We start from the raw sequence: 12,168 nt of genomic DNA, 5'->3' as shown, positions 1-12,168 counted from the left end.
AGATTTCTCAGTTCCTGCGACACAAAGGGTCTGCGGCCTGGTGGTAGGGAGTAGCGGCCGATCTCCCGCCGATGGCAGTATGCCTTGAAGCAGATGAGTCATTGCTCCCCCCCCACCTTTTGGACTGGCGGGGGATATCCCTGTACCCACTCTGCGCACCATGCCTAACAAGAGGTGGAGAGATGCTCCAGGGGTTGAGACCCACAGGGCTGATCAAACGTGACCTTAAAGTCAAGATGGCCACTGTACAGATCTCTGAGCGCAGGACCACGATGTGGAACGCATTGAGAGGTCCTTTGCTGAATTGTGGCTACAGTTCTGGGACAAAATCACTGCTAGGATGCAGGAACAAGCGGCAACACCTGAACCTAGACAGCCCACACCTGGACATGCTACTACACCACGGTCTACCCGCTATTCCGCGGTACTGAAAATACAGAGGCAAAGGGTGAAGACACGGAGAGCATCACAGCTTTGGGGCAGCCGCCCTGCAATCTGTCGTTACTTACCTGTTCCTCAGTCTGCAAGGGGTAATCTCCGAAGCACAGCTCACAGCCTCGGAATGCATGCACACAGAGAATAACATAAGGTGAGAGGAGTTCCCGTTCGGACTGATGGAGGCGACTGGACCCGTAAGAAAAGAGTGCTGGACTGTGAAATAGCCCGGGGCTGGTGGGGTGCTTTTGCAGGGATCTGGGGGCTGCTGCCCATGGGCAGGTTGCACTGGCTCAGTGGCGTACACACAATCCATGGGGCCCCGGTGCGAAACTGATCCGTGGGCCCACCCCCGCCCCCTTCTCTTTCCCCCAAGACACATACACACTTGCACACACAAGACACACATACATACAAACAGACACACACAGACATACAGACCGACACAGACAGGCACACACACATATAAAGACATACAGACAGGTACACATACAGACAGACAGGCACACACACACATATGTACAAAGACACATACAGACACACAACACATACATACAAAGACACAGACAGACAGACACACACAATGTTTAAGTCACCCTCCTGTTTCCTACCTTTTAGATGCAGGAGGGTGACTTTCCCTGGGGTCCAGTGGTGGCTCAGCTTGATGGGAGTCTAGAGTTCCCATTCTGACTCCCTCTATTTCCTCCCGCTCTGTCTGATTGCTGGGAGGAGTGACGTGCAGTCACTTCCTCCCAGCATGTGATGTAATCACAGGGGGTCTGGTCGCGCTGTTAAAGCGCCCAGCGCTGACCGGGCCCCCTGACAATCCATATCCATCGGGTGGCTCTGACAGCATGGGCCACCCGATGGACCCCGTGAACAGCGGCCCCGGCAGTTTGCCGCCAGGGCCGCAAAAGGTGATAACGGGTACCCGGTCGCAGGGGTCCACAGGGCGGCCGGGCTCCCTGGAGTGACGGGCCCGGTCGCAGCTGCGACCCCTCCTACCGCAGTATGTACGCCACTGCACTGGCTAATGGGCATAGGCTAAACATCACTTATGGCTTATGGCTTAGGGCTCTTTGGGTCTTAAGGCTCTGACAGGGCACCATTATAAATTTACTCCATACTCTGTGCCACTCTCCTCCCATTATCAGCTTTTTTGTGAAATGCTAAATTAAAAATGAGAATATATAATACTTTATTTAGTGGTTAACTGCAGTGGCATTAACATCCTTCTCCAATCCTGTTTATTATCCTATGTTCTTCTCTATACGTATATCACACATGCATTGTTATCTGCTTGTAATAAAAAAAGCCTATTTTACTTGAGTGCATCTATTGTTCATGTGCCAATAGCTCCTATTGCTATTTTCTGTTGTGTATTACTCAAAAGACTCAATAAAATAAAGAATAAAAAAAAAAAAAAAATTTCGGAAGAAGGTGAGTTTTTATACATAAAATAAAATTATGGTTACGCATTCAGAGCAAGCAGTTAATCTAATGCAAAACGGAATTTGATAAAGTATCAAAAAGTGCCTTATGTGTTTCTTCATTATGTCTTCACAAGTGCCATGTGTCATTGGTTTCAGGAATCTTGTGATCATCTATGCTCCCTCAATTAATGCTTACTTACCGTATATACTCGAGTATAAGCCGAGTTTTTCAGCACATTTTTTGTGCTGAAAAAACCCAACTCAGCTTATACTCGAGTCAGAGTCTGTATTATGGCAATTTGCATTGCCATAATACAGACCGGGGGAGAGGGGGGCTGGCAGAGCTGTACTTACCTGTCCTGCAGCTCCTGTCAGCTCTCTCCTCCTCCGCGCCGTCCGTTCAGCACCTCGGTCAGCTCCCAGTGTAAGTCTCGCGAGAGCCGCGGCTCTCGCGAGACTTACACTGGGAGCTGACAGAGGGAGCTGCACAGACCGCGCGGAGGAGAGAGCTGACAGGAGCTGCAGGACAGGTAAGTACAGCTCTGCCAGCCCCCCTCTCCCCCCCCACTGAACTACCAATGACACTGGACCACCAGGGAAGGAGCCCCCCTCCCTGCTATGTATCAAGCAGGGAGGGGGGACAAAAAAAAATATAATAAAAAAAATAAAAATTCATAATTCAGTTAAATAATAAATAATAATAAAAAAATTATAATAATATTAAAAAATAAAAAATAAAATAATAATTAATAACATAATTAATATATCAAAATGCCCACCCCCACCAACACATACACAAACACACACTGCATCACACACACTCACACTTCATTCATACACACACACTGCATTCATACACACACACTGCATTCATACACACACACTGCATTCATACCCACACACTGCACTCATACACACACACTGCACTCATACACACACACTGCACTCATACACACACACTGCACTCATACACACACACTGCACTCATTATATACACACACTGGAAATAAATATTCAATTAATATATACGCACACACACTGCACTCATACACACACACACACTGCACTCATACTGCACTCATACACACACACACACTGCACTCATACGCACGCACACTGCACTCATACACACGCACACTGCACTCATACACACGCACACTGCACTCATACACACGCACACTGCACTCATACACACGCACACTGCACTCATACACACGCACACTGCACTCATACACACGCACACTGCACTCATACACACGCACACTGCACTCATACGCACACACTGCACTCATACGCACACACTGCACTCATACGCACACACTGCACTCATACGCACACACTGCACTCATACGCACACACTGCACTCATACGCACACACTGCACTCATACGCACACACTGCATTCATTATATACACACACTGTAAATAAATATTCAATTAATATAATTTTTTTAGGATCTAATTTTATTTAGAAATTTACCAGTAGCTGCTGCATTTCCCACCCTAGTCTTATACTCGAGTCAATAAGTTTTCCCAGTTTTTTGGGGTAAAATTAGGGGCCTCGGCTTATATTCGGGTCGGCTTATATTCGGGTCGGCTTATACTCGAGTATATATGGTAGTTTAAATGCAGGCAACAACTCCCAGGCTTCACTTTTAGCATACCACATCATGCAAGTATTACTTCCTGTTCTTGTTGGAAGGTAAAGAGAACCCTTTTGTGGTGTGATATTTCCATCTCTTTAATTAGGGACACACCTACATTAAAGTATTTCTTGCATACATCTTATACAGGTACACCCAGTAAAAAGTGCTCATCCATTACACATCATAAATCTCAAATATATTTTTAAAATTACAAAATAGAATGATAGACGGTGCTCATGAGTCAGTGGTGCTGGTATCGGAGCGTAAACCCCCAAACTCTCTATTGAAAACTCCATTAAAATAAATTTAAAATCCTGCACTATTGCAGTTTCTGAAATAATTACTATTGCAGGGTTAAGGGGGACAGGGTCACTGCACTCGGACTACTTCAATAAGCTAAACTAGTCTGGGTGCATATATTTGATATTTGTGGATATCTGGGTCAGTCGGATGCTTTTGGAATAGAAAAGTACCTCCTGACCCTTGGTGCTTCCTCTTCTCTTGTGTCAGTGTCTGGTGGGAAATATCTTTTTCTGCTCCTGACAATGGACCAATATGGAGGTAATAGGCAGCTGCACAAGGTATTATGCATGCACCATTTCAGTGTGCACCCAGTTTGGGAACTGTCAGACGATTTGAGAGTCCATTGGGGGCAGTGAGGCTGCACATGCTGCTGCCCTGTTCATTGCTAGCAGTCACATCGCAGAGGAGGTAAGTAGAGGCAAATAACTATTGGGCATCTAGAGTATTAATGTTCTACTGATTTGCAGTGTGAAAATGTCATGTAGCACTTTCTACAACACAGCTAGAACATGATGACATTTACAGTGGGTTTATATATATATATATATATATATATATATATATATATATATATATAATTTTGATGTGCAAAGCTTGGTTTGATAAACACAAGCCTAGGCCTCTTTTTATTGTAACTTGTGCAAGCACTACATTCTATTTTTTTTATGTGTTTGCTTTCTGTATAGTCTTACACTGACATTTGTGTCTTGCTTTATTCCGATTTGCAGTGCCTATTTTAGCTTGTGGCGCGGATGACAGCCGGATTCATTTGTATGTACAACAGAACAAGCAGGTAATTATTTGTTTCTCAGTTGGCAGTCATTTACTTGCTGAAATTTGCATTATTTTTCATCTCCTTTTGATGTATAGCCTTCTGCTGTCATTACAGACTTCTAGGATAACTACATTAGTACCCCCCAGACAGTCATCATACAAAACAATTCTCATTTAAATTCCAACCACTCAAGCTTTTGGTAATTAGGACATACTAATTCGGGCCTTTGTTTTCTGTTTGAACAGGTGGAATAATGTTTTTTTGGGGGTTGTTGTGTGTTCTGACTGAATACTGATAAAACTAAATTTCCTTTACAGGGAAGTTTATTCTTACTCTATTCGTATCTTAAAAGTGATTATAACTTTTCTTTGTAACCAGATGACCACAAATGATGGACTGTGCTGTCATAACAAGTCTTTTAGGAACTTTAAAAAAAACAAAAAAAAAAACAATATACCCCTTATTTAATGACAGCATGGTAATATAGAGATACCGATAAGTATGCAGGACATCCCATGCATTTTTCCAGGTAATATAAATGATCTTGATTTTGCTTGGCTAGATACAGTGCCTTGCAAAAGTATTCACCCCCCTTGCCATTTTGTGTGTTTTGTTGCCTCACAACCTGGAATTAACATGAATTGTTTGAGGATTTGCATCATTTAATTTACAAAACATGTCCACAACTTTGAAGAAGTCTTTAATTTGTTTTGTTTATTGTGAAGCAAACAACAAATAGAGCAAAATAACAGAACAAGTCAATGTACATAACTATTCACCCCCCTAAAGTCAATACCTTTTGCGGCAATCACAGCTCCAAGTCGCTTTGGATAAGTCGCTATGAGCTTGCCACATCTTACCACTGGGATTTTTGCCTATTCCTCCTTGCAAAACTGCTCCAGCTCCTTCAAGTTGGATGGTTTGCGCTTGTGAACAGTAATCTTTAAGTCTAACCACAGATTTTCTATTGGATTGAGGTCTGGGCTTTGACTAGGCCATTCCAACACATTTACATGGTTTCCCGTTAAACCACTCATGTGTTGCTTTAGCAGTGTGTTTGGGGTCATTGTCCTGCTGGAAGGTGAATCTCCGCCCTAGCCTCAAATCACGCACAGAGTGGTACAGGTTTTGCTCAAGAATATCCCTGTATTTAGCACCATCCATCTTTCCCTCAACTCTGACCAGTTTTCCAGTCCCGGCTGCTGAAAAACATCCCCACAGCATGATGCTGCCACCACCATGTTTCACTGTGGATGGTGTTCTTCGGGTGATGTGATGTGTTGGGTTTGTGCCAGACATAGCATTTTCTTTGATGGCCGAAAAGTAAAATTTTAGTCTCATCAGACCAGAGCACCTTCCTCCATACCTTTTGGGAGTCACCCACATGCCTTTTTGCAAACTCATAAAGTGCCATTTTGTTTTTTGCTGAAAGTAATAGCTTTCTTCAGGCCACTCTGCCATAAAGCCCAACTCTATGGAGTGTACAGCTTATTGTCGTCCTATGTACAGGTACTCCAGTCTCTGCTGTGTAACTCTGCAGCTCCTCCACGGTTACCTTAGGTCTCTCTGCTGCCTCTCTGATTAATGCCCTCCTTGCCCGGTCCATGAGTTTTTGTGGGCGGCCATCTCTTGGCAGGTTTGCTGTTGTGCCATGTTCATTCCATTTGGTTATAATAGATTTGATGGTGCTCCTGGAGATCAAAGATTTGGACATTTGTTTTTATAACCTAACCCTGACTTTTACTTCTCAACAACAGAGTCGCTAACTTGTTTGGAGAGTTCCTTGGTCTTCATGGCAGTGTTTGGTTAGTGGTGCCTCTTGCTTAGGTGTTGCAGCCTCTGGGGCCTTTCAAAAAAAAAAAAAAGGTGTGTGTGTATATGTAATGACTCTTAGATTGCACACAGGTGGACATCATTTCACTAATTATGTGACTTCTGAAGGTAATTGGTTGCACCAGAGCTTTTTATGGGCTTCATAACAAAGGTGGTGAATACATACGCACACGCCAATTTTCTGTTTACTATTTCTAAAAAAATAGTAATATTATGTATATATTTTTCTAATTTCACTTCACCAACTTAGACTATTGCGTTCTGATCCATCACATAAAATTCAGATTAATAAAACATTGAACTTAAGGCTGTAATGTAACAAAATAGGTAAAAAGTCAAGGGGGTGAATACTTTTGCAAGGTACTGTATGTGTCCGGAAATGAAGAATAATTGATTTATTTCAAGCCACTTGGTGTTCGTTTGGTGATAATTACTGTATATCCATAGCTACATGTTGGCAGCAACCCCCCCCCCCCCCCCCCCCCCAAAAAAAAAAAAACAGAAGACGAAGATAAGTGATAAACTAAGCCACAACTAATTATTGTGAATTTCCCCACAAGCATAAACAAAACTAGAGCTACATATTTTTTTTTTTTTTTTTAGGTTTACATCTTTTAACATGTTTTGGTCCATCATATGGTTTAGGACAAACCGCTCACATAATTATTTTTCAAAGTATTATATGTGTATTTTTAATTTGTGCCAGATGATCTTTTTTCTTTATTATTGTTATAACCAAATATCAGTCGTAACACGGTTTTATTTCTAGTTTCAGAAGGTACACGTCCTTCATGGACATGAAGATTGGGTGAGAGGCGTGGAATGGGCCATTAGTGGTATGCAATTTTAATGCAGATGTTGAAAATAATGTAGAAAAATTTAACAAAATTAGAAATGTATGAGTAGGTAATTTGGTATTGCATTTTACGGGCCACTATTTATGTGGCAGTAAGACATTTTGAAGAAACACAAAATGCTTGATATTGACATGTTTAATATTAAAAATGAGTATTTCACAAAGACAAATCTTTATGAAATATTTACATTGACTGTGTTGGAATTTCTCTGAAATTTAAACATAGTCAAGAGACATGTCATCTGTATTTCGACTCCGATTGACAAAAGGCTGAGATCCATGTCAAGTTTTGTCAAATCCCCCAGCCATCACCAGTGATGTCTGTTGGAAAAAGGCAATGTCTTGCTGATTGTGAGACAATACACCAGAGGTGTTTCATTAAGTGGTTTTCGTGCTTAGGCAGTTGCTTTTGAAATTTGTTTGCTGCCAAACCCCTGCATCTGCATCCACTACAGTTACATCTGAAAAAACTATTTATTTGCCAATAGTGAGATTTATCTGCACGTCCTAGACCTTACATTGTGCTTTCAGTAAAACTTTTTTTTTTCTTCTACAATAAATTGCTGCACAGCACTGTCTCCTAATTAAATATATCCACTAATGCATTTCACAAATATTGCTGGATCCATAAGCAATGTGCCGAATGTGCGCATATTTGAATTATTCTTTTCAATTGGCTTTCTATTGACTTATTGAAGTAATGCATAACAATGTGCTTTGCGGTAATGCTAGCTTATCACAATTCGTGTTTCCAAACAAATTAACTAAACTATAGATCATATGGCTACTTGGTTTGGTTGATGATCTAATTAGAAGAATAGAAATTGATCAACAGAAAATGCCTTTTATTGCACTTAAGTTGATTTTTTTTTTCTTCTAATACTACAATAATGTACTATACAGGTCTAAGAACTGAAACCGTTTTAACTACACCGCTGTACAGTTCTTATTTACATTTATGAAAAGTAGGTGCAATGTTCATTTTTTGTTCATAGAGAAACAGACAGGGATATTCACCAAAGTGAGAATTCAAAGTGAATTTCAAATTGAAGGCCAAAGTAGCTGACCGGAAAGCATAACTGGCTTACGGATTTTTTTCTAGTTCAGCTGTTTTGCCCTTGAATTTGAAATTCACTTTAAATTCACTTTGATTATTCATTTTGGTGAATAACTGTAAAAGTGTGGGTGTCAGGAGAGCGTGTCACGGAAGCTAAATTACAGGCGAATGCAGGTTGAGACTAGGTGGCATAGGATGAGGAATGATTTTGCTGTGTATTCCATTGTACTTTCATGATTCTGTAGTAGGGAGGATGATGACTTTCTCAATAGTAGAACCTAACGTGATTAGATGTTCTTTTTCCACTGTGGAGGTTTCCTTAGCTGGAGTTAACTTCCCCATTGCACCATAGACTTTATTTGGAATGTAGTTTTACAGCTGAGTTTTAAGTAAGTAGGACATTTTTTTTTCTCTCTTCTTTCCACTATTTGCTAGATCTTCAAGTCACTTCAAGCTCCTTTTGGTTTTATCCGTAAACCTCACATTCTTTATGGTATAATTAAACCTGTATTTATTTTTTTACTTTTGCTCTCTTAGGGACTGTTTTGGTCTAAACACATTAATATTAAGCATGCTTAGTTAATAGTTATATTAGAGAAACTACATTTTTATTTATTTTTGCTTAATTTTCAGCTGTAAATAGACATGACATATCTTTTTATATTTATTGACATTTTTGTTGTGCTGGATCTCAATAGCCTCCATTTTGTTCTCCCATGCCCTTAATTAACACTATAGGGTTAGGAACACAAACCTCTATTACTGACCCTATAGTGTTAAAACACCATATAGTCTCCATGACACCCTCTAAATATATAAAAAATCTTACCTTTATTCCAGTCTACTGCTGCTGACTCTGACCCACATCTGCCTGCTTGGATGACCTCATCAGAAGTGTTGTTCAAAGCCAATTACCATGCTTTACCTTAGAAAAGCATTGAATCGGCTGAGATTTCCAAAGAGGTGTGTCAGAGAGGAGCCAAACACATGCCTGGCTCATCAGCATCTCCTCATAGAGTTCATGTTTGCATGTAGAGGGTGGAGACACTGAATGCCAGTGCTGCCCACTGTGCAGCACTGCTCCAGGATGCACCTTTAGTAGCCATCTGAGGAGTGGCCAGTGGAGGTATCGCTAGGCTGTAATGTAAACATTGCAAAAAGCCTGAAGGGAATGATTATACTCACCAAAACAATTACAATACACTGTAGTTGTTCTGCTGACTATAGTGTCCCTTTAACCCCTTAAGGACTGAGGCAGTTGTACCAGTTGTGATAAAAAAACAAAAAAACTTAAACAAAACTTTGAATTTGTGCTATATGTCTGTTCCACCAGAATTCACTTCTTTCGTATTAAATGCACTCACGCTTATTATATATCATTTGGTTCAGGAAGGGAGACATAGACATTAAACTATTACAGAGGGAGAGCTTTTGGATTTATACATTAAAAACTCTTTCCCCATCAGGACTAAATGAAGGTTTTTCATATACCTCCTTTATCTGAGCACAATCAGTGTAAATTTATCTGCATCCAGTTGGAAAGTACATTCCACTGCCTGTTCAGCTTACACTCCGTCCTATGAACCCTTCAATGTCTATCTTAATGATTCCTCAGACTCCACCTAATTTATCTCTAGCACGCTATATATTTTCTAGCAATTTAATACATTGTAAATTCTGTATATTTTGTAAATATGTTCATAGCTTCTAGCATAGATGCACTACCTTTCCTTGGGTAACACGTATAGCAGTAACTAAGGTTGTTCCTATGATCTAAGTATTGTTGATTTTCTTTCGACACCTTTTCCACCAATTCACTATATAATTTTTAGGCTAAGTTTGAACCTAATGAGTGCCATTCTAGTAAGACCTAATTACTCCTACGGTAGCATTCTAGTTCCCTTATGTAAATATTCCTTTATTACTTTGTTCTTTCATTGGAGTACTATGTCGCTGTATAACACAAGGTGAATGCTGAGACTAATGTACACTTCGACATCGATCTTGCGAATAAATATATGCTATACGAGTAAGCCATAAGAACTCAACGTTAGCGTAGCGATAGCCTCACCTATATGCCTTACCACTAGCCCTAAAAGCACATGTCCTTTGTATCAGTTATTTAGACGAAACATGATCTCAAGACATTAGTCTAGGCCTAAGTCTTTATTTACACTATCTATTGCTAGTAGGATCTAGCAAGCGTTTATAGAAGATAGTAGACATTTAGGCAATTAAATGGTTAGTTTACATTGCAACATTCACTGTACTTAAGCGATTACAATCAAAGCATAAATTAATATATAACTAGAATAGTATGTGATACCCACAATCACTATCGATATCATGATTTTTGATACTATAAGAGACAAAGCGTCAATATTGCTGTACGCAAGACGGGCACTAAGAGTGCTAAACTTAAGCTTGGCACTCAAAGGGTCAATTTTTTCAAAGAGGTATTCGATCCTCTTAACTAAAATGTACCCTCTCTTAGCCCAGTACCAAACTAGTCACTAGTTTCATCTGAACGGCTTGTAGCTCTCAGCACAGTATTTACCCGTCGGAGAATCCTTACAAGTTGATTCAAAACGATACAATTATGTGTATCCTTCAGTTGTATCTATAAAAGCATTCCTTGTTACAATATGTATTCAGTGCATTCCAACATCAACTACACGGGTCCGAGTACCAGAAACCACGGCACTCTAAGGGTTAATATGAGCTGTGAGCGACGTCAGAGCAAGACTAACGAGATTGGTAGATACCGTTCAGCTCATTATCATAATGAATACACAGAATTTTGACGCCTAAATGCTCAAAATACCGGCCTCTGATAGGACCGACCTTAAGAAGGTGTTACTTGAATACGTATAAAAGGAGACTAGGAATCAGTCTCCTGTCAGCCCCTGACGAAGGTGCACCACAGTAAGCACCGAAACGCGCGTCGGGCTCTAACTCCTTTCTATTTTTTTCACTAGGGCTATCTATCACTATGTGCAGGTAACCAACATCCTAAGTATGGTTCTGCACATAGAGTCACTCTAATTTCCTACTCTTTTTCACCTCTCAACTGGTCACTACCTTTTTGCCAAGGTTCATTCTGACACTGTTCAGTCTGGGACGGAATAAGTACTGCTCTCTGCATCACTATTATTAGTAATTGTCTGTTTAGTGTTACAGTCAACTGCACTACTATTGAAAGGGTCATTACCAATCCCTTACAGGTGCTAGCACGTTCACTATTCTAGCGAATAGCAGTCATATGTCCCATTAAGCCTGTCATGTCTTCTGTAATGGCTGATTATTGTGTTCTAGGTTGTGCATTTACAGGATTTTAGCTACACTAGCGCCATCCCTATTCACACGGCACTTTTACAACTATTCAGGCTTTTTATAGTGACCAGTCTCCTAGATACTTATGTTAGTTTAATGACATTTACCTACCCTACACGCTCAGAGCTACTAGACTTGACCCTATGCACTGTTTATTAAAGTCTCGAGTCAGTCGCTATTTAAGAGATTAGTAGGAAGGTGTATATTACTAGGATTTTTGGGAGGTGAGCCATTAAGGCTTGATTGCACTATATAGACTTTTCTACTCATTCCTATGCTATCTAACTATTTACTATACTGACTGAAGTACCTTTATATTTATATTTACATTTATATATCTATCTATTAACTTTATACTCCAGGTCATACTCTGCTAGTTTGGATCTTTCCAACTTTTTGAGTATTTTTGTTTTCCTTGTTGAGTAGGGGTTATGCCCCAGGCCACTTCTGGAGTGTCCAACTAGGTGTACTTCCACCAGTGGGACGGATCCTAACTTT

At 40.5% G+C, this 12,168-nt stretch overlaps 1 protein-coding gene across 2 annotated transcripts in view; it reads left to right on the top strand.

The window, feature by feature from the left end:
- Positions 1-12,168, top strand: part of ELP2 (elongator acetyltransferase complex subunit 2) — a 162,159-nt gene that overhangs the window by 13,992 nt on the left and 135,999 nt on the right. For both annotated transcript variants that reach the window (XM_063451860.1, XM_063451861.1), the window contains exons 6-7: positions 4,545-4,609; positions 7,194-7,260. In XM_063451860.1, the coding sequence (XP_063307930.1) occupies positions 4,545-4,609; positions 7,194-7,260 (132 nt within the window). The remainder of the gene's footprint in view (positions 1-4,544; positions 4,610-7,193; positions 7,261-12,168) is intronic.

The sequence above is a fragment of the Pelobates fuscus genome, chromosome 4 (assembly GCF_036172605.1).
Source record: "Pelobates fuscus isolate aPelFus1 chromosome 4, aPelFus1.pri, whole genome shotgun sequence".
Taxonomy (NCBI): Eukaryota; Metazoa; Chordata; class Amphibia; order Anura; family Pelobatidae; genus Pelobates; species Pelobates fuscus.
Note: the sequence above shows the minus strand (reverse complement) of the source record. Positions and strands in the feature narration are given on the sequence as shown.